Source organism: Ictidomys tridecemlineatus, chromosome 12, assembly GCF_052094955.1.
Source record: "Ictidomys tridecemlineatus isolate mIctTri1 chromosome 12, mIctTri1.hap1, whole genome shotgun sequence".
NCBI lineage: Eukaryota > Metazoa > Chordata > Mammalia > Rodentia > Sciuridae > Ictidomys > Ictidomys tridecemlineatus.
Window position 1 is genome coordinate 9,105,357 of NC_135488.1, and position 27,845 is coordinate 9,133,201.

A 27,845-nucleotide genomic window follows, 5' to 3' on the forward strand; every position below is an offset into this window, starting at 1 on the left:
CCACATTTCTTCAAAAACTTTATTTTAATATCGGATTCCCTTTTACCTATAAAGATTTACAACCCTAATTACTAGATAATAATTTTCTACTTTTCTAACACAAAAATCCATAACTAATATTTGTAATAAACTAAATGTTTATTTTGTGCCTGGCACCTAATAAAAGCAATCAATAAATAGTGAATAGCTTCCTAACCTACTGAGGGAGTAGAAAATGGTGCGTTAACCAGAAGCATTAAGAGATACACAGAATATGTACTAATCACCTTAAAGTCACTGGTACTAGGCTAAGAAAACACGATTTCAATTAACTTTCTGATTAAACTTCAAGATTTGCACCTTCATTTCTTTCTTAAGAAAAAGCCAAAAGACAGAAGGAAAGCCATACTGAGAGCAGAGGAAGCTCATCCTCCAAAGGCAGTCAGCATTCCATCCTGAGCATCAGGTGGTATCTCCAGTGACTATGACAGCACACAATAACAGAGAAAATACAAATGCAATCACTGCTATTATGAAATCTGACTTCATATAAAAGAACTTAATGTAAAAAAAAACTGCATTTCCTTCAGGGAGAAGAAACTTAAAACCAAAAATTGTTTATATTATATATATGTTCAATAAAGCATAACAACTATATTTAATATAAATGAGAGGTTTTGCAAAGTATGGGGAAGGATATTTGCTTTTAACTTGTTTTACTGTTTTTACATATAAGCAGTATTTTTTTGTTCAGGGCCACAGCCGAGTTGTGATGACACATGGCATTTTTGCCAGAAGTAGTAGTTGAGAGGTGACTACAGCAAGCCATTGAAATGATAATGGTTATGTTAAGCTGTGTATTCAATTGTAATATTAGACACCTGCTGTCCACCTCGGCCTGCTACTTTGGAGTTCTCTCGGGATTCCCGGAGAGTTCCCAATGGTTGGGGAAGTGCCAGAGGAGGGATTTCCGGTTGGTGGTTCCTAGAGGAGCCCTGTGGTGTTCGGGAGAGTTCCCAGGAGCGTGTGTGGAGTGTGCTGGTGGAGTTCAGAAATAAAGTTTGTTCCTGCTTCAGTGGCTCCTGATTTGTGCCCAGCCAGACTGCGGCATTTTTTCCCAACTTTTATCTTAAGAAATGCCTTTGAAAAATTACATAAAACATAACCACAAAACCTGTTTGACATGAAAAAGAGAATCAAAATACACATTTAGTCTATCACAAATATTAATGTATTTTCCATGGTTATCTTATTCCAAAAACCAAAGACTGACTCACAATCACTCACAATCAATCCTTGGACTCCTATAAGTAATGACAAAATAAACAAATTATTTGAACTAAGATTCAAACCTCATCTTGGGAAGATTATTAATTCTATATACTGATAAAAATTAAGTAGAAGCTACTGATTAATATACTTACACAGTAGGCAAATAGCTAAGATTAACAACTTTCTGCTGAGTTCTATAATCTGCTGAGTTCTCCCCTTTTTTCATCTTCAATTTCCATGTTATTAAGATTCAGTGAACCTTAGCAACATCATTCTAAAATTGGGATTAGTTACCATTCCTCAAGTACAAGGAGCAGAACAGACGTCTCTACTGCTGCCTACTGATCTCAAGTGTTTAATCATACCAGGTGTTTTTGTCTTTAGACATTAGTATTCAATCCTGATTTTAAATCAACCACTTAAGCCATCATTTTGTCACTGCTGACCTCCAAAAGGAAATAATTTCTGTAATGACAGCTCATTTCTTTATTCACACTCTGCTACTGCTCATCATATCCAAGTTTACATCCATCAGCAACCTATGCCAAAAGGATCTGCAATTCCCTCAAGGAACTCTGCACACGAGTTTGTCACATGAGAGTCAGCCAAGAAAGATGTATATTACATATTTCTGAACAGCCTCAACAAAAAAAGAAAAATAATATACCACTTTTATGAATTTCCATCAAAAAATTCATTCAGGTAGGAATGATATTCAATTCACCACTTCTAGTTTGTTTTTTTTTTTTATGTTAACAAAATACCATTAAGTTAAGATATAGAATAGTGGAGCAATAACTTCCTAAGGTGTCCAAGAATTACAGCATGATTTTAATAAATAAATATTGTGATAAAACACATAAATAAAATTTTCACAAGAGTTCCTAAATCTTCCCTCAGGAAGGTAGTTGATTTTTCTTTTTGCTTTCTATTAACATTTTTTTTGAAAGATAGGGCATTCATATCTGCGTACTTTTGTTAGTTTTTGCAATCATAGCTTTTTACATATCATTTCACATATCTGTACATTCAAAACAATTTCTTTGAATATTCTATTTTATTGACTTTCTTACATAATATTTTCCTTATTTATTGTATTGATTTCACACAAAAAAACTTTAAAAGGAAATTAATTTTTTATTTTCAAGTTTTCTTTATCCTAACCCATCTGCAATCACACAACACTTTCTAATTTAATCTTGGTCAAGATATTTAGAAAGTAAACCCTCCTGTTTGTAGATGGTTACTTAAGTCTATGTGGCTCACCCTTAAAAATATTATTATTATTTATACCATTACTAATAATAAATGACAAGAAAAAATAGAAATTTTCTAAAGAAAGGCTAGACACCATATAAAGCCCTGCAAACAAATTTAACTGTACCAAAATTTCTCTTTTAAAATCAAGTGGTATCTTGCAAGAATTTCATTTTACTTTAATAACTACAAAAAAAAATTCATACCATAAAATTCAAATCATTTAAATGTTTGGTTTTAAAAGTATTAGCAAATTTAACAAGACTGAAACCATAGCAAATATCTTTTCCATCACAATGGCATAAAACTATAAGTCAATACAAAGAGGAACTTAGGGAAATTCTCAAATTACATGGAAATTAAGCAACGTGCTCTAAACAAGCAGTGTGTCAAAAAAAAGAAAGAAAGAAAGAAAGAATAATTTAAAATATCAAGAGACAAGAAAAATGGATCCGAAATAACCCAAAACTTATGGGATATACAAAAGCAAATCTAAGAGGCAAGTTTACATCAATAAACACCTTTACATGAAAAAGAACATCTCAAATAAACATCCTTATGTTATACCTAGAGAAACAAAAAAAAAATAAGAATAAAGCTCCCAGTTTTAAAAAGGTAGACCTGCTGCTCTGAAAAGCCACGTTTGCATGGTTCCTGCAGCTCCTGGGTTCAGCTCCTGCTAGGAACACCTTCCCAGCTCTGGCAGCTCTATGGTCCCAGACCCCATACTCTTCAACCCACCATGTCGCATCATGCGTGGGACCAAGAAAGAGGCTGCGTGGACACCACCTCCCAGACCACCACCAAGCACTTAGCAGAGGAGGAGGAAGTTGTGGAGGAGGCAGAGAATGGAAGAGCCACCTGCTAGTGGTAATGCTAATGAGGAAAATGGGGAGCAGGAGGCTGTGGATTAGCTGGAGGGAGAGGAGAGGATGGTGATGGCTAGGAGGCTGAGGCAGCTACAGCAAATGGGTAGCTGCAGATGACAGGGATGGTGATGTTGACACAAAGAACCGGAAGATGGATAGGATGACTAGATGGCAAAAAAGGAAAAGTTAAACTACAAATAAGAGGCTGATGTGACCTATTACTCTCCACTTCCCATCTGTGAATCTAAATGTGGTCACCTCTGCAGAGAGGACACAGCCAGTGCCATCCTAGGATGACATATAGTCTCCACCCGACCAAAATCAATGTGAATTTGCAACAGGAAAGGAAAGAAAGAACCAAAATTCCAAGGCCTAGCTTTTTTTTTTTTTTAATTAAAAGTACTTTTAAGAGGGTGTTGTCGGTACTTTTTATTTACATTTTTAAATTTTTGTACATATCATCAGGGGTCAGCCATTTTTAATGATCTCGGGTAACCAACCAGCCTTTGGAGTATCCTCTGTCCTACTTTGACTTTACCTGTGGTGTGGCCATGTTCATTATAATCTCAAAGAAGGGAAATAACTAAAAAAAAGGAAAAGCAACAACAACAAAATAACCTTATTCTGAGCATTCCAGTAACTTTTTTGGTATTTAACTACATAAATACTTTTTTTTTTTTTAAAGAGAGAGTGAGAGAGGAGAGAGAGAGAGAATTTTTTAATATTTATTTTTTAGTTCTCGGCAGACACAACATCTTTGTTGGTATGTGGTGCTGAGGATCGAACCCGGGCCTCACGCATGCCAGGCGAGCGCGCTACCGCTTGAGCCACATCCCCAGCTCCGGCATTAAATACTTTAGCTGTATTATAAGTAGTTGTTTTGTATAAGACAGTTAAAAAGGCCAAAGATAAAAAGGTTTCTTTTTTCTTCCTTTCTTTCCGTCTATGAAGTTGCTGTTTATGAAGTTGCTGTTTATTTTTTTGGCCTGCTTGATGTATGTGTGAAACAATGTTATCTAACAATAAACTGGAATTTTATTTTACTAAGATGTTCTAACAAAAAAAAAAACAATAACTTTAAAAAATAAAATAAATAAAAACCAAAAAGGTAGAAAATAATAAATGACAGTAAAAGAAAAAAAATGAAATAGACTAGAAAAACAATAGAAAAGATCAACAGAACTAAGTTTCTTGAAAAGATAACCTAGATGAAGACAGAACATTCAAATAAAATGAGAAATGAAAGAGCAGACACTACAACTGACAAAATAGAAATAGAAATGTATAACCAAAAAACTAGATGACCTAAAAGAAATGGATAGACATAATCTACCAAGACTGAATCATGAATAAATAGAAAAATCTAAAAATAGACTCAAACTACATAGGGCATGAAATCCGTAATAAAAATAAGTAGTGTCTCTATGTGGTAATAAACAAAGAAATCAAGATAAAAATCTCATTTATACAAAAACTACAAAAATTAATAAAATGCTTGGGAATTAATATTGTTAAAATATCTATACTATCCAAATTAGTCTACAGATTCAATACAGCTCTATCAAAATAGAAAAAAAATGATCCTAAAATTCACAAAATCCACAAAAGATGCTCAAAGGGGCAATCTACAACATCACAAGATCTAAATTCAAAATACACTACAAAGCTACAGTAATCAAAATAGCATGGTACTAGTACAAAATCAGATATACTAACCAATGAAAAAGAATAAACACCCTTAAATAAAACTATATATTTGCATTTAATTGATTTTTGACAAAGGTGTCATCAACACACAATGGAGAAAGGACAGTCACTTTAATAAGTGAATATCCATGTACAGAAGAATAAAATTGCACCTTTATTTTACATGGTACACATGAATTAACTCAAATGGATTAAAATCTTAAACACAACACCTGAAAACTATAAAACTACTAAAAAAAACTTCAATTGATTTTAGTCAGGCAATAGCTTTTTAGACTATAACCTCAAAAGTACAAGCAACAAAAACAAACATGGAAAAAAGGGATTACATCAAACTTAAAAGCTCTGGTGCAACAAAAGACATAACAAACACAGTGAAATGTCAATCTATGGAATGGAATAAAGAATCTGCAAACCTCATAACTGACGAGGAGTTAATATCCAAAATGTATAAGGAATTCAAACAATTCATCAGCAGGAAAATAAGCAACCTGATTAAAAAATGGAAAAAGAGCCCTGGCTTTTTTTCAAAAGAACAGACATAGGTGGGAGTGACAGGTACAATAAAGAAAAATACAGCAAAGTCAGGGATACCTAGATGGCACCTCCACGCTAAGGGGGTCTCCTACTTCTTCCACATGTACATATTGCAACGGGCCTCCCACTGTGCATCTGAGAACACTCTGTGGGCATCTGTAGCCTTTCAAGACCCCAGAAACCATGCGGGCACCCCAGCACCAGCAGAGCATTTGTGCACATCACAACAATCACCCCGGGTGAGAACTCTCCATTCCACTCTGTACTAGGCCCTGCCATCTGTACTGATCAGTCCAACCCCTCTCCTTCCTGTTTCTTGATTATACTACCATGGTTCCCACACATGGATGCCAGGGTGCTTGTGCCCCCCCCCAACCATTTGAGTTCCAGGAACAGTGGAATGTGTTTGGGAACTTCTGGATGACGGGAAGTCCCACCCTCCAGGGTTTCATCTTCAATGTAATGAGTGCAGAGGGAGCCAGGAGGGCTCTGTCAGGTAGAGAGAGGTGGGAGCTGATGGAGCCTCAACTAAGTGCCCAGGACTCTGGGTTCAGAGCTGGTGTTATGTGGAATTGTTGAGAGAAGTGAAGAAAACCCAGCTCACTGTACGCAGAGACAGCAGATGCCCTCACGTGGTCAGGCTGCTGTGCTAATCAGAGCCCCAAGATGTTCCACAGGTGTGGAGGTGGGGAACCCACGTGCCAGCCCAGGCTGTTCCTGAGCACCTCTACCTGGATTCGAAAAACGTGACTCTGCATCAGAGTCCTCACATCAATGTATCCCGGCCCCCCACCCCAAAAGTTCTCTCAGAGACAGTGAGGTTCCACTGCTCTGGACTTGCCCTTTTCTCTGGGATTCTGGGGGACCATTAATTAGGAGGTCACAACAATTCTCAGCACACAGGCTGAGCCTACTGAGATCCCAGGAGTATCCAGGCATTGCTTCTATTTATAGTCCATCATGTCCCACGACACTGTGGACACGTATTGCACTCACCTAAAGAAACCACCAGGCCCAGGGCCTTCGTGCCACTGGCCTGCAGACACCTGGAGGAACAGGCAACCTATAGGCTGCGTGGAACCAAAGACCCTAGATCCTGGGATCTGAGCTGGACACACAGCTCACGTGCACACAGTCACCACTGTCACTGAGAGTGCAATTGAAACACCCGCAGAGTTAGCAGTGGACCTGATATGCCCACGAGTGGGGGTGAACTGCATCCTTTGAAAATGATCGTGTCCAGAGAAAGGCAAATTTTGCAGGATTTCACTTATCTCAGATTCTCAATTATCAGGTTCATAAAAAGATAAAGTACAATGTTCTTTTCCTGGGCCTCAAGGGCACTAGAATTCCGCATTGATGGCAAGAGTATGTCCACGTGAGTTCTGGAGATGCATGGTGGTGACGCCTATACACCAACATCAACATGTTTAATGCCACTCAACTGTGTCCTCCAAAATGGTTTAATTACAAAACGGATGTTTGGTGTCAATTACCACAATGTAAACCCTTGGGAGACTGCTGATTGACTTATCTTAGCGTAAGTCAATGAATAAAGGTCCTCTGGTGTCAAGCTACAAAATGTGGGATGAGCATGGATGAGGATGGACGGGAATATCCTTCCCCTCTAACACAATTAGGGAAGGATGTGCTGCCCTCAAGTGGCTGGGGGGCCTGGGATCCTGCCACAGAGGGGGATTCCAAACCTCACATCCCCTGACCCAGGCCAGAAGACCAGGTAGAGTCCAAGGACCCTGGGGCGGCCCAATGGCAATAAAGGTCAAAAGGAACTGGGATCTACCTGGACCCTCAATCCCCTACTCTGAGCAGGGCTGCATGACGAGGCCAGAGGCCATCCACAGCAATCTGCCTTTACAGAAAAACAGGGACTCCAGGCTGCCTCTGGCTCACTGACTCAGGGTGGTGTTTTCATAAGTAAGACCACTTCCTCACATTTGACCAGCAGCTCATGCGCTGACAGCACAATGGCTGGCTTGACTCAGGCCCTGAGAAATGAAATAGAAAATTCATAGCAAACCCTTCTTTATCTCTTCCACATCATCAGGGGGTGTGATTCATTTCCATCAACAAAGATGTCTGAAATGATGTCTAAACATGCTGGGGACTCACGTCCGTGTGGAACTTTTCAGGATAAAGGGGATCAAATCTCATGAAGCAACTCTTCTCTCCTCTAGCCCATGGGCAATGCAAGGAACCTGCATGTTACCAGAGGCTCACTCTCTCTTCTCATGTCTTCTGGAAAGGATTCAGGAATGCTTCCTTCAAGGTGAAGCAGAAGCCTGCATTCCCAGCTGCACAGAAGTGTTTGAGGGCAGTGTCTCCCTTAAAACCCAAGAAGAAAAACAGGTCATTAAACAGGCACATGGATTAGAGTACATGATCAATGATCCCTCCTCCCTGAAGCCTTCCACATGCCCACCTTCCACATTCACAGAGAAATGCTTGGCCATTCTCAAGACCAGGAGACCATGATGCTCATCACCAGGAAGTCAATAGGCACATGAACAGAGCAGCATGGATTGCAGAAGGTGGCACACCAAGGATCTGCAGCACAGCTGCTAGAACACCAGAGCTTAACTTCAGTATTGACTTTCTGCCACCTGCCAAGTACGATGTTAATGTCAAGCACAACATGCAGATATGCAAGTAGTGGGTGACACGGTGCATCCATTCACAGAAGTGGGCAACATCTTCATTGGAACAAGGAAGTATCTTATCCTTACTCATCAAAATCATCACAAAGAATAAAATGGATGCAAGACTTCTCATTTCACTATCATGTAGCTGTTGGAATTCCCTATTAAATAATACCTCCTCCAAAATAAAAAAATATCTCAGACATGTGTCAACTATTCGATGGATGACATTTTAAAAACTAGGCCTTTACTTCATATTTATGTATGCTATAGCCCTGCCTAAGGCTCTTTGAGAAAGGAGCACATAGAATTGGATCTTTGCAAATCTCACATTTGCCGATAAATATTACCGACAATGTCAGGCATGGTGAAGTGAAAAGTGGGACTTTGGATACTCAAAGAATGCTATGTTGTGAGATTGGTGTCTCTGACTCATAGACAGCATGTGGTTTCTATGAAAGCTGGTGAGGGAGCAGGAGTAACGAAGCTCATGGAACAGGTGACCTCAGGGAATACTGACAGATAGGCCAAACTGGAGAACATGTTCCAGCTAACATTGGTATTTGGGCTCCTGAGCCCAGTCCTGTTTGAAAAAAAGTTGCAGACAGGCAGTGTTCATGTACAAAATGTCTACCATGTAAAAGTGGGTAATTGAAATGTCATCTAGGTACACATCTGATAGAATGGTCTGCCAACCTATGAATTTCATTCTAACAAATAAAAAGAAAAACACAGACATGAGACATAAAGATAAAACCTTGTCTTCACCAGGATGCCTAAAAATAAGTTTTATTTGCCTCATGCAAATAGCTTTCAATAGAACTTCTGATTTCTGAATGAACCCATTCAATTTTATAATGCACAGATCATAAGGTTTTCTTTACAGAATATTCTCTTCTTCTTCTTCTTAAAGCCTCACATAGAAAATGTCTCACAGGACATAGGAGGGAAATGACCCAAAGGATGAGAGAATGGCTGGAACCGTTCTCAAATGTGCCCATGTAGCCTAAAGTTTGAAGGCACCTAATTGTACTCTAAAACAATGATGAACCTATTTGATCCATTAATTAATAAATAGCACCGCTTTGCCACTTGAACCAAATCACAGAAAAATGGAAACAGATGATCGAATTCCTCTTCTCCCATCACTTCCTGGCCCAGACTCTCCCCAGAGGTGACTCTGGTCATCTGTCTATTAGGGAGTCACCCGTGGTCCCTTATCTCTCAGAAAAGAAAATCACCTCAGCTACTGTCCCTAAAGCCAAGTGATGGCTGCGGTTTCCACACTGTGTGGATCTGGAGAGATGCACAGTGCCGCTGGACCAGCCTATGTTCAGGGCTGTGTCTGTGTCCCACAGCTGAAACATGTGGTCCAGGGTCTTCTTTCCACCCACAGGTCCTAAGAACTTGCAGTCAGCACGTGCCTCCTTATTCACTGTGGCCACAGACTTCCTGCCAATGGCCATTGCATTGTACATGTCTTATAATTTAACACGGCATTGAAATGAACTTCCTTCTGGGAGCTTCCCAGGGCACGTCCCAAGACCTGAATTTCTGTGTTGTAGGGAGCATAGCATTCGTGCATTTTTTAAGTTTCATGGATAATGTTAAATGTGCCTCCAAAGTGTATGAAAAAAGCTTATCTTTCTATCCCCTCCCAGCACATATTATCAACATCCTTAATTTTGGTAAAAAATAAATAAATAAAACACATCATTTGAGCCTGTGTTCATCTTCTTGCCAGCTGTGTTCCAGTGACCTCCTCCCATGCATAGTGCTCATCTGTGTTTCTCCTCGTGCCTCCTGTTATACTGGGTTGCCATTTCCTCCCAATCAGTCCCTCTGTTTTGACAATGTTTGGGGCATATTTCGTTGGAGAGTAGTTTCTAACGTGGATGGTCAATTGAACCATCTTGACAGCTTTGGGTTTTGAGGATTGAAGCCAACCCTCCCCATTTCTAGGCCACAGCCTCTTCTCCTAGATTTCTACCAGTATTCCAGTAAATATTTCATTTAATTTGGTTGGTCTCTGTGTCTGGGTTCAAGACTTAGGTCCTGCACTTGCTAGCAGGGACATTGTGCTTTCTGGTTTGTTGTGTTGGCTTCTTGGGGACACTGTGAGGATCAGGTAGGCAAGGCAGGTAGAGTGGCTGGCCTAGAGCATGGCCCAGAGGGAGCGTTTGATCAACATTATTTGTAAAATGACAGCTGTCAATTATCACAACCAACATGAAAGGCCATCCTAATAATCATCATTATTAAAATATTGGTCACAATAATGTTTTCTACTTCTATGGTACAACTGTATTATACTCTCCATGAGTGAGGTCACAGGCCATGTGTCATTGTGTGCCTGCTTCTGTCACTTAGCCTGGAGGCCCCTGGCATAGTTTGCGCTTCAGGACTGGAAGCTCTTTTACGATACAGTTTTCAAGTGGCCATTGGTCGCCTGATGGTTCTCCATGGGGTCATCTGAGCCTGGCTTGCATCTGGCTCCTGCAAGCAACATCCTGTTTTGCTAGAAACTCCATCGAAAGAGGCTTGGAACTCCTGCTCTCTTGTTCATCTCTGAAGTTCTGCCATTTCTTCTAAGATGGCTCCATCTCCAAACCCCCTCCCCTGCTCCAGGGCTTTGAAGCGGTTTCTTTGGAAGCTTCTGCACAGGGTTAAGGACAAGCCATTCCTCACATGCTCCTTCAACAGGAGGAAGAGAGGGACCAGAGGGGCCATAGGGAGCAACCTCCTGCTCTGTTCCAGGCAGCCACTTCCAGGCTGGGGCTGCAGCCTGGGGCTCTCAGGACGGCTCTGGCTAAGGGGGAAGCCCTACCCAAGCCTGGGTCACAGCCTCCCATGCCCCAGGGCAGCTGGTGAGCACTGGTGGAGGGTGGAGGGGAAGGCTTGCACCCCAGGAGTCGGGTCTGGACAGCATTCAGGTGGGAAGAGACCACTGGTCACCAAGGGGATGTGAAGCAGGGGGTGACCCAGGGCAGCCATGAGATCTCCTCTAAAGAACACTGTGGTCCCAGCAGTACAAAGGGACTGAGTGACATTATTACTCTTCCCTGTTTTAAGGACAGAGGTGTGGAAGGGATTCCTGAGAGTCACAGAAAACGTGGCTCACAGGTTTCATTTTGCCATCTAGGAGTGACTTTGGCCGCACTGGTGGCAATTCCCCGGACCTTTGATGAGCCCCCTGGCATCCTCCCAGTGAGTCCTCCCAGGCCCAGTCTCAGGGGCAGACAGCTGCTCTGACTGCTCTCCCTGGACCTGAGGATCACATAGGGTTTTGAAATTCTTTTTGTTGCCGCACTGGGCATTGAGCCCAGGGCCTTGCACATGCTAGGCAAGTGCTCTACCGCGGAGCTCACCCAGCCCTGAGGGTGACAGGTTTGGAGAGCATTTGCTACCTGAGTCTTGGTGAGGTGAATCCTCATAGCCCTGAAGTCAGCACGTTTCTCTACCAGCTGCGTTTGCAGGGTTAAGATCTTAGCTTGAGTTTTGATTTCCCTTATTTCTTCACTTCTCTCTCTCTCTCTCTTTTGGTACCAGGGGTTGAACCAAGGGGTGCTTTACCACTGAGCCACATCCCCAGCCCTTTTTAAAATACTTCATTACAGACAGAGTCTCACTGAGTTGCTCAGAGCCTCACTAAATGGCTAAGGTTGGCTTCAAACATGTCATCCTCCAGCCTCAGCCTCCAGAGTTGCTGGGATTACAGGCATGCACCACTGCCCCCCAGCTCTGCACTATTCTTAATCAGAGAACATGTGGGGCTATGTTTACTAGTTATGAATTGAGTTGCCCTCCAGAGAAAAGGAAAAGTAACAAAGCACTGCTGTGTGGGCAAATCATTAATGACCCCAGGACAGGGTCAGCTTTCTCGCAAGGAAACCCCACTGCGAAAAAGGAGCCCCTTGGCCAACGCAGTGGTGCACTCCTGGAATCCCTGCACCTCAGGAGGCTGAGGCAGGAGGATCAAAAATTTCAAAATCAGCCTTAGCAATGGCAAGGCACTAAGCAAATCAGTGAGACCCTGACCCTAAATCAAATTCAAAATTGGGCTGGGGATGGGGTTCAGTGGTCAAGCATCCCTGAGATCAATCACCGGTACCACCCCCCACCCCCCACCCCCCATGAAATAAAAGAGCCTCTGCTAAGGACTTCCATGTTGGCTGAGGCAGCTGCCTGCAGTGGGTGTCCTGCAGAATGCAGTCAATCTCCCCAGGCCTGGGCTGTGGGTAGGGGTTGGCCCGGAGACCAGGGGTTAGCCCCCAGCTAATGATCACTTGGTATTGTGGTTTGGATTTCAAATGTCCCCATTGCCCATGTGCTAAAGGCTTGGTCACCAGCCTGTGGCCCTTGGGACATAATGGAAACTTTAGTAGGTGGGGCCTCCTGGAAGGAATGAGATCATTAGGGGTGTGACCTTGAGGGGGATATTGGGACCCAGACCAGTCCTACCCACCCTCTTCCCAGTTACCCAGAGATGAGCAGCCTCCTCTGTCATGTGCTCCAGCTGCCAGGATGTCCTACTGTGCTGCCACAGGCCCAAAGCAACAGGGCTAAGGTGCCATGGACTGAGACCTATGCAGCCATGAGCCAAAAGAAACCCTGTTTCCTTTTAAGGGGATTCTCTCAGATGCTTTGTCACAGCAACAGAAAGCTGACAGCACCCTTGGTCTGTGACCCCGCTTTATAGATGGGGATGCTGAGGGCCCACAGGAAGCCGACCAGCCCCAGGTCACATGGTCCCGTAAAAACAATTATTATCCATTCATTCACTGACTACATGGCAGGAGTTGGACTCCAGATCTCAGTGTTTGAAAAAGTTGTGTTTCCTTCCTGCCCCTTAGTCCCTCGCTCTCTTTTTTTGTATGAATCCAAGAAGGACCTTCAGGAGATTGCAATGCCACCCAGTCATCGTAGCCAGCTTTGTACTTGAACATGAAGTTCATGGGATGTTTCTGCTTCACATTGTGTTAGTCACTAGTCATCAGAGAGCTCTGTGCTTTCACCTACAGAGTGCCACCCCACTTCCCTGCTGCAAGGGCTCTTCCTGCCAGGTCACCTGCTGGATGGAGGGCACTGCCCAGTGCCCTAGATCTCTCCTGAATGTCCTGTGACCAACCCACTGCAGGCCAGGCAGACATCCACAGAAAAAAAACAGCGAGAGGGTCTGGCGCACCCTGCAGAAAGCACCCCCGTCCAGGTACTGTTATATAGATGCCCACAAAACATTCCTCAAACCTGCAGCAGCTTGGACTGCATCCAAATGCAACCACAGGCCGAGCACAGTGCCACCCACCTGTGCTAGAGTGACTCCGGAGGTTGAGGCAGGAGGATTGTGGGTTTGAGGCCAGGTTTAGCAACTTATTGAGGCACTGTCTTAAGATAAAGAATTAAAAGGGCTGAGGATGTAGCTCAGTGGCAGAGCCCCTGGTCCAATCCCCAGTACCAAGAGGAGGTGGAGATACCAGAGATGGGAACTTCTGAGTTGGGTCAATGGTAACTCCAAGTCCAATGAGACTGAATGCACAGGGGAAGCTTTAACCCGCAAAAGAAAAGGAGGCAGAGAGCTTCAGCTCCAGGTAAAGGACTAGGAATTGAACCCGGGTGCCTTACCACTGAGCACACCCCAATCCTTTTTATTCTTGTTTTGAGAAGGGGTCTTGCTACGTTGCTGAGGGTCTCACTAAATCACCAAGGTTGACCTCAAGTGATCCTCCTGCCTCAGCCTCCTGAGACTCTCTGGGATTACAGGCATGCACCACCATGCCCAGCAGGAAAGGAACTTTTATCAGTGCAGCCACACGGGAAAGGCAGGGGACCCACATCTTAGCCTGTCTTCAGGGGGTGACAATGACTTGGAGCTTTTATAGAGAGGGGAATGAGGGCAAGGGCTTGGGCTTTGCACAGCTGCCAAAGCAGGTGGTCCTGACCAGTTGAGGTCTGTCCATCTTCCCAGGATTGGCCAGGTGGTGCCTTGTCAGGAGAGCTGTGTCACCTGCTTTGGCTCTCAGATGCACATCAATCAGACCTTGTTCCTGGGACATGAAACAGACTGCATGGGGGCGGGGGTCTGGATTCTGAATTAAGAGCAACTTCCTTCTGCTGAAAATAGAGATGGGCTGCAACCCCACGCCCACCTCAGGAGCCAGAAAAGCTAAGATGGGTCCCGCCCTTCCTCAGGCCTGAACACAGGCCATAGGCCTAGGCATTTTCTGTGTTTTTCCCATTTTTGCTTTTCTTCAGGCCAAGGAAATTCACATATGTAGATCACTTGGGTTTTGTTTCTATAAACTGTAACCACTTCTGTGGGTCAGGGGCTTCTTCCAAGCCTTCTGGCTGCTTCTCCCCAGTTTGATCAAAGTTCTTTATTTTTTCCTTTTTCTTTCTTTCTTTATTTCTTTTTTTTTTCTTTTTTTTTTTTTTTTTTTGCCTGTTCCTTGTGCTGGTGGGCACTGATGCAGCCAGCAGGGTCCAGTAACAAATCCAAGGTGACTCAGGCAAAGGGGATGGATGGGCCATATATTGAGGCAGAGATACTGCCCTTCTAATTCTGCCTTTAGCATCCATTGGATGTCTGCGGGTAGACGTGGAGGGCTGGAGTCCTCCTTACAAACTCCCCAAGACTCAAGTCAGAAAACACTGAAAGCCCTGTCGCCCTCAGGGACAGGGCCCCAGACAGTTCCTCGGTGCCTCCCAAAGGCTGCCAAGGGAGATGTCACTTGAGGCCCGACTCCAGGAGGATCATCAAGGGGCGTGACAGGGGGACTTCAGGTAAAAAGCCACAGCCAGCTCGCCCTAGGACCCCAGCCCTCACCAGCCCCACCGCGTTCCTGGACAGAAAGGTTTCCTCGAGCATCCTCACTGGGTGTCCCTGCAGCAGGGCCCCAAGATTGTTCTGGAAAGGGATCTGTCAGGTGGGAGCGACAGAATCTCATGAAATTTTAAGTACAACAGAATGCCAAATGACTACTCATTCCAGTGAAGACAGGCTGCAAATAAGACTTAGAACACGTGCTGCAAACAAGACTTAGAAAAGTGTCCTCAGAGAAGATTCTGTCATTCTGCATTTGCTTCTGAAAGTTGAAGCACACAGTTCTAATGAGCCCAGGAAGAGGTTGATACCCAGTTGAGTTGGCATATGATGTGCCAGAGCTCAGGACTTCAGGGCTGCTGTCAGGTGGTTCCCGGGCTCTTCTGGTCCTCACCTTCACTCAGTGTCTTTTTGTTGGTGATGTCATTCAGCAATGGATTACTGGCCCAGAGATTGTTCAGTATTGCTCAGTAGGATCAAAACACTGTCACCAGTTGTAGGAAGCCAACTCCAGGTGAGAAACTTGATAGATGTTAATGCACACGGCTTCACACCAGCAACCTGCCCCTCAGTGATCATGCTCTCTAAAACATACACCATGCTAAATTGTGTGGAAGCATTCTAGGTCTAGCCAAACCACACGATCTTTCAAAAACAGCCCAATAACATTTAGAGGATTCACTCTCCAAAGCAAGCTTGCCAATGCCTGAGCGCCCACACACTCGATTGGCGCCAACCTCACCTCCTTTTAGAATGCACACATCCACCAAGATACCACTGCCTGTGGTGGTTGAGCGGCCTCTCCAATGGATGAGGTGGATGTGAATGTAACACGTGAATGAATTAGCATTTACCATCAACTGGAAGAAAAAATCCATTCTCTAAGATATGATGACGGAGCTGCTCTGTGATCTAGACCATCCCCCTCTCCTGCATCCTCTCTCTTTTCCTCTGCCTTGATGGACCTCCAACTGAGCCCAGAAAGATGTGTCCTTTCTAGTCAGAAGCCCTGTCATGGCTTCCATTTCCAGGCCCTGATTCCTGGTTAACTGCAGCCAGAGCTCGCTTTCAAGGTAGTTTCTTCAGATCCCTTCCCTACCCTAACCACAGTGTGGGCTCTGGCCCCACCCTTACTCTCTACACCACCATTCCACATTAGGGTCTTCCTGTCCCTCTCTGTGACCCAGGACTGCCCATGACCGACCCCACCCAAGAACAAGCTGTTGAACCAGGTGCCATCAAATGGATGAAATGACCAGAGATGGCTAACTTGAAGATTTCACAGAATAGTCCATGAGACAAGGAATATCCTGAACCAGTGAAATGACATAAGAGGAAGTCAATGAATTCTAACCTCAAGGGCAAATCCTACAGTACACTGGCTCTCAAATTCAGCTACACACTGGAGCCACCTGGGAGCTGTGCATAGTACTGACCGCTGGACCACCCACTGGCCCTGGGCTGATGGAATGGCTCTGGGCTAAGATGGGACACTGGGGTTTGTAAATTACCAGTTGAGTATAATATAAAGCAAACTTTGAGAACATTGCTTTTTTCCCCACATGAAGAACTGTGTGCATACAGATGCAGAAGTACACAAATCTGCAGCATAAACCTCCTTGAGGGCCATAGATTAAATGCACTGCAGTCACCAGCATCCTGGCTAGGAACACCACCAGCCTCCTATTTCCACCTTCCAGGTGATTGCAGCCCCGCCATCCAAGCATGGAGGAGTCCTCCCTGCTGAGAAATTTCAGTGTGCAGAATGGAGAGCCCTCTCTCCTGGGAGTCCCTGCTTTGACAATAAGTGCACTGGAGAAGTTGAAATCAAGTGGGAGGCACATGGGCAGGCTTTCTGGATGAGGCCCTATTGAAAGAAGAATGGGATCTGAGGAGTGGACCAGAGAGAGGAAAGATGGAAAGTACAGCAAGTACATTCAGAGCCGAGGTCAGGCCCAAAATACAATGTTGGCTGACAAGAGAGCCCTTGCACCAGGATCAACAATTTTGAGAAGGCAATGAGGACTGCCTGAAAAGATCAATTCCAAAACATTCCATGGAAACTCACTCATCACACCTTTCTGAAAACACTGGAAATGTAGGTTTCATGCAAGGAACTCTGGGTGACAGATGGCAAAGTTTGCCAAATGCAAACATGCCTACCAGCTCTGAGAAGCCATTCTCATTCACACTGCTTCAACCAGGGAAAATCCCCATGTGCTCACTGAGAACAAGTTAGCTTGTGCCACTTGAAGCTGCTTCAACAAACAGCTTCACTTCTGCACTTCTAAGCTGTTCTCCTCAAGAACTTTCAGAGCACAGTTCAGGCCTGAAACACAAAGGGTGCCAGAAAGAGATCTCTTGAATCTAGCATCACCAACGTGCAGTGAAAAAGAGGACCAGCTGAAAAGATCAGTTCTCCAAAGTCTCACTGACATCCATTTGTCACACTCATTTACAACATTCACTTGAAGTGCAGGTGCCCACATGAGTGAACTGTTTTTTTTTTTTTTTTTATCAATGGCACAGAGGCTTCAATGTGTAAGCATGCCTGTCACCTGTAAGAAGCAGTTTTGAATTCTTTTAGGTCAACAGGAAAAAAAAATAGCATGTGCTCACTTACAACAAAGTTAATCAACAAAGCAAATTGAAACTGCTTGCAGCAAACAGCTTCCATTCTCCCATTCCCCAGCTATTTCCAGCAATCGCATCCAGAGTCCAATTCCAGCTCAATATAAAATGTGTGCTCCCAAGGAAGCCTGTATAATTGACATCACCCAACTTGGGGAGGCAAGGGGAATGCTGAGAAGATCAGTTCTTCAAAACTCCTACTTTTTCAGAAAACTCATTGAAAGGCAGGGTACCCACTTGCAGCCATCAGTGGTTGACAGATGGCACAGAGGCTTCAATGTGAAACCGTGAATGCCAATCATTACAAGTGCTTCTGACACACTCTAGTGCAACCTGGGACACCCCAAAGTGCTCAACGAGAACACACTTTGTTCCTGCAAGTGGAAGCAGCTTGCATGAACTGTTTCAATCAGGAAATTCCAAGCTCTTCTCAGCAATCACATTCAGAGCACAGTTTTGGCCCAATAGAAAAAGGGTCCTAGCAAGAGGGTCCCACACCTACGATCACCTTCATAAGGTAGCTTCCCATCTTCTGTGTGGAAGTGGGTTTCTCCTTGGCCCTTATGCTGTGGAGGAGACCACTAGGAGCTAAGCTTCATGCAGGACCATCTGACCTGGACTTTTTGCAAGCCCTATGAAGCCCTCACACAAGCTCAAATGCTACAGGACTCTGCAGACCAGTCCATGCAACAGTAGACATTCATTCATTGTCTAGAGTCTACAGGTTCCTAAATGCACGGCATTCATTGTCATCAAATGCACAATTTTGATCAAAAACCATCACCAGTAGATCAGGTAACAAATCATCACAGTAGATCAGGTAACAAAAACATATATATTTTAAAATAATAATATATTAATGGAAACAACAAATACAGGATAGAGTAACAACTGTGTTACTAAACAAGGTCAAGGACAATGGCAAACTATAGATTCAAACTTTGAAGCCAATAGTAATCAATGTAAATATTCCTGGGCTGCCTCAGCCCCGCCCAGGCACACAGCAGCAGAATGGTTTTGCAAGCATCCTCAGGAGGGCTGGAGCCTTCTTTGCAGGACGAGAGGGAGGTTGAGGCTGGATCCACTCATCATTCTTTTGGGAGAGGCTCCTTTTCCTCAGCACGAAGTTGGGTTTTGTGTGAGGGTTCTTTGCGTAAAATACGTTGGCCTGCGCTGGAATCCTCAGCTCTGGGGAGAGAGGGGTGTACAAAATAAGGTGGCTCGGGAGGTGCTCCCTGGGACACCCCAACATCTGAGAGCCTGTGCCAGAAACTAACTGAGCCACACACCTGAGAGCTCTCCAATTCAGCACCAATACCAACAAGACAGCCTCCACAGTCCTCCCTGAGGAAGAACTAGGCAGAGCACTTCAACACACCTAATGTCTGTTCCTACCAAAGGCTTTGGACTCCAAAACATCCCAGGTCCTCTTGCGTCTGCCAAAGCACACCACTAGGGTTTGCATCTGAAATCTCCCACAAAAGTGCCGAAGATTCAGACCCCACATGAGCCATCTTCACAGGTGGGTTTGGAAGGAAGCATTGGATGGTGAGTGCTCTGATGTCAACATGAAATTCTCATTCAAGATGAATACACTACTGGGAGGTGGGAGGGACTGGAAGAAAGGTTGAGCATGCTTGGAGGAAGACCTAAACAGGAGTGCGCCCTGGGCAACAGTACCTTGTCCCTGTTGGCTCCACTGAATCCTCATTCTCCAAGTAGAGGTCCTCCTTCTCCTCTCTGTCTTTCTCTCTCTCCCTCTCTCCCAGCCTTGTTCTCTCTCTCCCAGTCTATGCCTTTGTGGCAAAGGCTGAGGAGCTGTCCACTGCCACACACTAGAGCTTTATGGACAGCCTCAGTGCACAACCAAAGAGAAAGTTGTGAAACCCAGAGAAAAGGCCTAGGATTCTCAAGTATGGCCACAGTGAGGACAGGCTGACCAGCACGGATACCACATTAGAGCCACACTTCTGCGTTGGTGGAGCCTGCTTCCATGTGAACCAGGCTTCTGAGAATGGAGGCCACATTCCAAATGCTGCCCTGCTGAGAACAATGATTCCAAAGACCAGCAAAGGGACTGCTTCCCTCCGACATGGTGTATGGCCCAGTGGTGCCATGACCCCGAGTGGGGGAATACAACAGCCAGCTTCTCCTTCCTCTGAACACCTCTTTCCTGTCGCCCTCCTCTAACCTAGAGCCTGTTCTCCATCCCTTCTGGGTTGGATGTGGGGATCTCTGCTATGAATTTCTTAGGCTACCAAGGCCCCAGACAGACTTCCTCTTCCATAGACTCTACTAACCTAACAGAAGGTTAAGATAGGAGACAAGTGATCCTAGAACTCATTGGGATGGTGGTCTTCAGCGTCCATAGGCTGGGATAATGGCTGCTGAGGTGTTTGGCTCACAAAAGCCAACCAACCAACCAATGAAAAAGCGCTGACATTATTATCAGATGAGCTCTGTGGCTACGTGCTCAGGAAGCCCTCATCTGACTCTAGTTAGGGATCATAACCTGGCTATTGGGATCACTCCTTGGCTAGTGGACTCAGGTGCGGAAGACCATGGAATTTATGCAAAAACAGATGATTCAAGCTGTCCCCCAGGCTGTGTTTTCTTCCCAATTTCATCCTGTTACTGCTTGCTAGAATCTTGGCAATGCTCTGCCCAGGCAGTGGTTTTCTTGTCACACAGAAGGCTTTCAATCCTACTGCTTCAGTCCACAAAATGCCAGTTCCATCTTTAGCCCATGCATGCCCATGTTCCTCTGAAACCACTCCTATCTCAGACCACAGAACCATACTGCTCCTGGAAAGAGGCTTTCCTCCTCACTCCTCAATGATGTCAGCTTTGCATGCGTCTTCATGTCCAGGGCAGGGCACCTGGTGGGGGAGCCGCACTAGCCACTGGGGTATACCAAAACACCTGGAGAGCTTACACCAGCAGAAGTGCAGTTGGCTTTGTGCATGAGCCCAACACACCCTGTTGGAGTGTTCTTGGGGGTCAGAGACTACTCTTTGGTGCTAAGAGTTGACCTGAGTCCACATCCTGACCCTTGCTCTCTGTCACCTGATTGTCCCACTTACTCTGACGGTGAGACATGATTTGGCCCAGCTCATATTCCTCCGGCTTCTCCTGAGTAAGCAAGTGTAGCTCGAGGGCCCTGCGGATGACGACAGGAGCCCGATCGTGGCAGGTCACCTGGAGCAGCATGGGAGACAGGCCTTCAGGAAATGGGCCTTGAAGTGACTACTCAAGGACAGTGGGCAGGGGCATTCTGGAGGCACCTCCACTCTAAATACAAGGGCAACATCCATGACCCTACTACCTGAGGCTGACCTCCTGCTCATCGCGTGGGCTCTTCACATAGGCTACTAGCCCAATCCTTGTACATAGGACTTCCTGGACCTGCCATTGCTCTTTGTGGAGCTGCACTTCTCTCCAAGTGAAAGGACCCCACTACCTGCATACAGATGCAATCTCATCCCACAAGTTGGGAGGAATGGGACAATAGCCTCCAAGATCCTAGGTCTGCCCGAGGATGCAGGCGGCATTGGGAATGGCCTAGGCACAAAACCGAGAGGCTTTGGTCTGGATTGCCAGGGCCCAAATCAGACCCAGGAACATGACCACACACAGGAGTGACGAAAGATAGCCATGAGAGCTCCTGGCCTCCAGAGGCTCAGTGCTGGCTGGGGTGTACGAGGGCACCTCATCCGGCAAGGGTGGTCATTGGGTTACCTGGACATTTAGTGTGCTTGCTCCACATCCATACTGACTCTGCAGAGAGACCCTCTCAGCTCCTTGTTCAAGGAACATGCAGAACCTCATACTGGTGTCCTGCTCCATAGAGGCCAGCATCCCATACAGGGGAACCTGCAACCTAGGTCCTGGCCTGTTCTCATCTGTCACCCATACCTGCCTCTGCCCTTCTGGACTGCATGCTGCCACCTGACACACAGACTCCCTCAGACATGGCGGTGGACAAGCTGCTGCTCTCCCTCATCTCAGCTCCAGCCCTTCACACTGACCTCTTCCTTGTTGATTCCCATCTATCCTCCTGATCATCCAGAAGCTCCAAATTCAAGAGGGCATGAGTAGTTCATGGTATTGGACCAGTGTCTGCTCCCCACCCAGGTGTAAGCACCAGGGGACACCCCTGCTCCCAGGCTTACCAAAACAGTCTTGGCCATCTTTGGACTTTGTGTTTCTAAGTGGACACGAATTAAGCAGGTGTCTCCCACCTGCTTGTGGGAAAGCGGCCTGGAGGACTTGCAGGTTGATTCTGAGAACTGTGGGGGATGGAACATCAGCAAACCCAGAAACAGAAAGCCACCCCAGCCTGTCAGTTGGCTCTATGGGCTTCTAGCACATATGTCCAGGTGCTCGGGCTTCTTATTTCCCCAGGTGGGAGTGGAATGGCAGCACAAGTACAGCTTGAATAAGGTAGGTGTTTACCTCCTTTCCCTTGACCTCGCGGCGTTTCCTCACGATGAAATAATATTTTATTTGTGGATTCATGGACAGATACATCAGTGAGTGGTCAGGGACCTTGATTTCTGCAGAGCAAAGTGGAGAGAATTGTTAGGTGGCACTCAAGGATTATACCACAAAACACCCACAACCCCTGAGAGTCTCCGCCAGGGCGAGCCTGCACCAGAATTGAGAGCCCTCCTATCCAGCTACAGTGCCACCAAAGACTTCCTTAGTGATTCTTCCCTGGAGAAGATGATGTACAGGATTCTAAACCAAAAGAGCACCTGGCAATGGAAACAGCACCTTGGGCCCAGAACTTCTCAGTGCAGGTTGGATCTGCCAAAGGGACACTGCTAGGATCTGCATCAGGATTGGCAAAGGCTCCTGTGCTTAGGCCTTTCTCCCCAGGGCAGCCATGCTCACACATGGGCATTCAGGGAAGCGTTGGATGGTGGGCGAATTCATCCCCTTGCCCTGGATGAATCCACTCATGGATGAATACGCGGAGGGGAGGTGGTATCCATCAGAGGTGTGTTGGGCATGGACATGGGAGGACTTCAGCAGGGTGGTGCCCTGGAGAACTCTATTGTTTTCTAGGATCGCTCTCCTTCCCCTTGTTTCTCATCAGGAGCTGTCTGCTTGGTACTTTTATTCTGGTTCTTGTTCTACTTCTGGCTCTTCTTTCTGTCCTGCATCTTCTTGTAGTTCTTTCTGGGTCTTTTTCCTGTTCTTACATGATTCCTTCTTGTTCTTCTTCTTGTGTATCTCCCTCCACCCTTCCTTCTGTTCACCTCCTTCTTTTTCTTCTTCTGCCTCCTGCTCTTTATCGTGTGATCCTCTCCCCACTCAGGAGTGTCTCTTTCTCCTCCTCCTCCTTCTCCTTCTTTCTCTGGCAATGGTGGGGCGTCCTGAGGAGTTCAAATCTATCACACTCTTCTGCCCAGATGCAGCCTCTGTTCAGTAGTCCAAGATGAAATCAGTTCTCAATCAATGGCCAGGAGTGAAACCAAGACCAAAGACAAGTGACTTCCTTTCTTTGTCATTGTCACAGTCAGGAAAGACTGAATAACACACACCACATTCTGGATAGGCTTCTACCTGTGGTAGTCAGCACCTCATCTGGACCAGGATTGCTAAAATAGATTCCACCTCCATAAAGCTTCCCCAATGAAAACAAGGTTTCCAAAATCTAGGAGAGGGCCAGCATCACTGCCACCCTCCTGCCATAAGGCATAGATGCCATCACACCTAGTGGGTTCCAGGCCCCCCGGAGTCCTCCCTTTTGACGTCTGTTACACACAAACCTCCCCTGGTCTGGAGCCTGCTCTCAACTGATGCTTGGGTTGAAAGTCTGTTTCTAAAATCACCTTTGTAGATTCTCGGTTTGGTAATTCCTTTTGACTGGCTTATTTTTTTACTAGGGATAAAACCAGAGGCACTTAAGCACTGAGACCATTCCCAGGCCTTTTGACTTGGGTAAAGGGTCTCCCGAAGTTTCTGAGGCTGTTTGGAAATCCCCATCCCCTTGCACTGCCTCCCAAGTCCCTGAGATTCGCAGACACTGCCCCTTGCCCAGCTCCTTGCACCTCAGTCTTCCTCATGTGTGAGACAGAGCCAACTCAAATGAGGCGGTGTGTGAAAATGGGAAAACTCACTTACGTGCCCGACAGATGGTGGGTTCTACTGTGGACAGGCTGGGATGGTGGAGGCTAGGAGTGTCGGGCTCACAAGAAAGGAAAGAGCACTGGCATTGTGGACAGCTCAGCATTGTGGCCTCTGTTCTTCAGATGCCCTTCTTTGTTGCTGGAAGGAATAATAACCTGGCCATTCTGATATCTCCAGGAGATGGGCACCCAGGCACAGAGGACTTGGAATTGTTCCAAATAGAACCCAAACAGGCTGTCCCCTGGCCTTGACTTCCTCTTCACTGAGTCCTGTTCCCAGCTGCTGCAATCCTGACATTCTTGAGTAGGCAGGACTTCTCATATCCTGGCCATGGATTGGGACCTGTGCGGCTTCCGTCCATAGCAATGCTGATCCAATCAGGACCCAAGCTCTGCTCCTCTTCATTTGAAGGCATCCTTATCAGTGAGCCATAAACCAAACTGATGATGGATTGAGCCTCTCTCTCTGCCTTGCCCTCATCGATATTAGCTTTGCATTGCCAGACCAGGTCCAGGGGAGAACACGTTTAGGGAGGTCCAGCAGCCCCCTGGGGCCGCACTGAACACCTCCACATTGGACACGCCCATCACTGCACTTGGTTTCCTGCACCAGGCCCACCACACTCTGGCTGTTTTAGGGCCAAGGCCCACTTTCTCTTGGCTGTGAGTTATCCTGAGCCCACTGTGGATCATGTCTCCCCACTGTCTGATTGTCTGACTTACTCTCATGCAGAGACATCATTCTCAGCAGCTCAAAGTTGTCCACATCCTCATGCTGCAACAAATTTTGGTCCAAGGCCCTGCGGATGAGGCTTGTCACCCTCTCCTGACATGTCACCTAGATCAGGGTGGGACAAATGTCATCAGAGAATGGCTTTTAGAGGAGCTACCCAGAAGACTGTGGTCAAACATTCAGGAGAAAAGTTAGCTACATATACAAGGGCACAATCTTGTTATCCTGCTACCTGAGTGTGGCCTCCATATACCCCCTGGTTTCTTGCAACGTGCTACTAGAACAATCCTGGTACAAATATCTGCCTGTACCTGCCATCTCCCCTCCCCCTGGGGAGCCACATTTCACTCAGGTCAAAGGACCAAACTACCTATGCACAGACACACTCTCATCTCACTGAGATGACAGCAATGGGCCAGGGATCTGCGCACCAAGTGTGCTCTGGGATGCAGGCTGCCTTTGTGGGTGGAAGAGGCAGATGCACTGAAAATTTTGGTCCTGACTGCCACTACACAAAACAGACTCAGATACAAGTGTGTGCACTTGAGTGCTTCATGATAGCCTGGAGAGGCCCTGGGCTCTGGAAGCTCGGTGCGGGTCTGGTTCTAATGATGTACTTGACTCAGCACTGGCAGTCACTGAACATGTCTCCTCTGCAGCTGGACACCTGCAGCATTAGCGTGTCTACTGCACATCCATAGAAATTCTGCCAAGAACCCCTATAGTTCTGTATTTACTTACATGAAAAGGCTGACATTCCGAAGCTGTGGCATGACCCCCCAGGTGATCCGACCCCAAATTTCCACACCTAGTCATGCTAAGGAGGTTCTCTTCCCTGCTACCAGGAACACACCCCCTCCTACACATGTGACAAGTCACTGCCAGCTCCTCTGCTCCAACCTCACTCATTGAGAATACCAAGTTCTAGGCACTGCAGCCTGCACCCTGGACATATCTCTGCCTTCATCTGTCCACAGCAGATGCCTTCATCTGTCCGTCTGCACTTCTGGCCTGCCACACCCACAATACACAGGCCCACTCACCGCTGCAGCTGGGCATGCTGAGGCTCTCCCCCCTCAGGGCAAGCCCTTAAGACTGACCTCTCTCTTCTTAATTTCCCACCACAGCCCCAGGGTTAGCTGTGTCTCCTGCCTTCCACTGTGTGGACACCCAGGAGGCAGCCCTGCTGTCAGGCTTACCGGAATGCGCTTTGTCTCCCTCAGGCTCTGTCCCTCTAGGAGGACGTGGACAAAGCGGCTGTCTTCCACCTGCTCGCTGGAGTGAAGCGGTGAGGAGCTGCTATTGGTGACTTTTCTCATGCACCACTCATTGCTTTGGGTGGCCTGGGGCAATGGTCCTGCAGCCACCGCAGAGCTGCTGCTCACAGCTGCTGGGATCCTGGATGCCACTGCCACAGAAGGCTCCAAGAACTGTGGGGGATGACAACATCAGCAAAGCCCAGCACCTGCACCCCACCCAGCCTGGCATTGGCTCTGTGGGCATTCTACAACATCCATCCAGAACCTGAGGTTCTTGTCCCCTTGGAGGATGTGGAGTGGCACCAGGAGTAAAGACTGAAGAAGGTGGCTGTTTACCTCCTTTGGCTTGACTTTAAACAACTTGCTGGCAGCTGTTTCCCGAAGAAGAAAGTCATAATCCACTATGCCATCCAGGGCGTAATATACGTTTCCATCTGCAGGGATCCTCAGCTCTGGAGAGGCAGGGGCAGAGGCGTGGTAGGTGACACTCAAGGAATACACTACCCAACATCCCCCACAACTGAGAGCCTCTGCCAGCTCAGGTCTCACACACAGACCTGAGAGCCCCCGAATCCAGCTACTGTTCCACCAAAGACTCCCCACTGATTCCTCCCTGAGGACCCTCTATGCACAGGAGGTCCCCTACAGGAACACCTTTCAAGGAAATAGCCCCTTGTACCCTAGACCCTCTTAGTTCACGTTGGACCCACCAAAGACAAACAGCTACACTTTGTATCTAGATTGGTCCCCTAAGACTCATGTGTTCAAGGTTTTCTCCACACTGCAGCAATGATCACAGGTGGGTTTGGGGAAAAGCACTTGATGGTGGGTGCCTCCACCTTGCCAGTGGATTCATCCACTCATACAGGGCTACAATAATTGGAGGGGTCTGGTTTGGAGGTGTGTTGAGCGTAGGTGGAGGATGTCCACAGCAGGGCTGTGCCATCCAGAGATATATATTTCTCTTGAGTTCCCCACTTCTGCATTTTCTCCTCATGAGTATAATTCTCATTCACATTTTTAATCAATTTATTGTTATACTTCTTGTTCGGCTTGTGTTTCTCCTTATTGTTCTTGTTCTTCTTCATCTTCTCCTCATGCTCTTTCTTAAAGTCATCTTGACCTTCTTATTCATGGTCTCCTCCTTCAACTTATTTTCATTTTTCTACTCCTCTTTCTCCTCCTCCATGTCCTCCTTCTCCTCGTCCTCCTCATGCTTGTCCTCCTCCTCCTCCTCGTCCTCCTCCTCCTCCTCCTCTTTCTTCTTCTTCTTTCTCTCTCCCTCTCCCTCCCTCTCTCTCTCTCTCTCTCTCTCTCTCTCTCTCTCTCTCTCTCTCTCTCTCTCTCTCTCCAAGAAGAGTTTACAAGCTGTGAAGGGTTCTATTCTACCACACTCTTCTCTCTAGAAATGGCCTCTGGTCCTAAGTGGACTCAGTTTGCAATGAATAGAAAGATTGGAAACCAGAAATGATTCTTCATTGAACTGCTTTTCTCATGTACTCAACTAGGTCAGGAAAGGTCGCCAAAGTAGGCACCCTGTGGTTGTCTGTCTTCTTTGACACAAGACAAAGAAGCCTCTCTTCTTGGCCCCTTGTGGATAATAGCTTTGCAATGCCTCCTCAGGCCAGGGAAAGAACACATGATAGGCAGGTCCACAGCCCCTGGGGAACATGAAGAACCTGCAGATTGATGCCCCATCATTACACTTTGTTTTATGCACAAGTCCTACCATACTCATCCTGGGCACTGAGTCAATGCACACTGTGTTTTGGCTCCCAGTTATCGTGAGCCCACTGTGACTCACTGCTCCCTACCCTCTGATGGTTCCACTTACTCTGATGGTTCGAGAGAATTTGCAGAAGCTCGTAGTTTTCTGGGTCCTCCTGCTGGAGCAAGTGTGCATCTAAGGCCCTGCGGATGATGACTGGAGCCCTGTCCTGGCAGGTCACCTGAGCAGGGTTGGAGAAAGCTCATCAGAGAGGGAATT

The 27,845-nt window shown here is 46.3% G+C and overlaps 2 protein-coding genes across 6 annotated transcripts in view; both read right to left on the bottom strand.

Annotated features, from left to right (window-relative positions):
• LOC144369490 (rotatin-like) overlaps positions 1–3,930 on the bottom strand; it is a 79,544-nt gene extending 75,614 nt beyond the window's left edge. Inside the window, 1 exon segment of the mRNA XM_078029776.1 lies at positions 3,916–3,930. Coding sequence (XP_077885902.1) covers positions 3,916–3,930 — 15 coding nt within the window.
• The window catches only part of LOC144368993 (uncharacterized), a 388,140-nt gene that overhangs the window by 351,949 nt on the left and 8,346 nt on the right, over positions 1–27,845 (bottom strand). The window contains exons 5-12 of one of the 5 annotated variants that reach the window (XM_078028014.1): positions 27,693–27,807; positions 26,195–26,310; positions 25,799–26,029; positions 24,590–24,704; positions 22,185–22,285; positions 21,902–22,018; positions 20,813–20,927; positions 7,067–7,964 (exon numbers count right to left, since the gene is read on the bottom strand). In XM_078028014.1, the coding sequence (XP_077884140.1) occupies positions 7,813–7,964; positions 20,813–20,927; positions 21,902–22,018; positions 22,185–22,285; positions 24,590–24,704; positions 25,799–26,029; positions 26,195–26,310; positions 27,693–27,807 (1,062 nt within the window). In that variant the 3' untranslated portion in view covers positions 7,067–7,812. Of the gene's footprint in view, positions 1–7,066; positions 7,965–18,547; positions 18,918–20,812; positions 20,928–21,901; positions 22,019–22,184; positions 22,286–24,589; positions 24,705–25,798; positions 26,030–26,194; positions 26,311–27,692; positions 27,808–27,845 lie in introns of those variants that run through there. The other 4 variants (XM_078028013.1, XM_078028015.1, XM_078028016.1 and 1 more) reach the window with 4 other exon arrangements.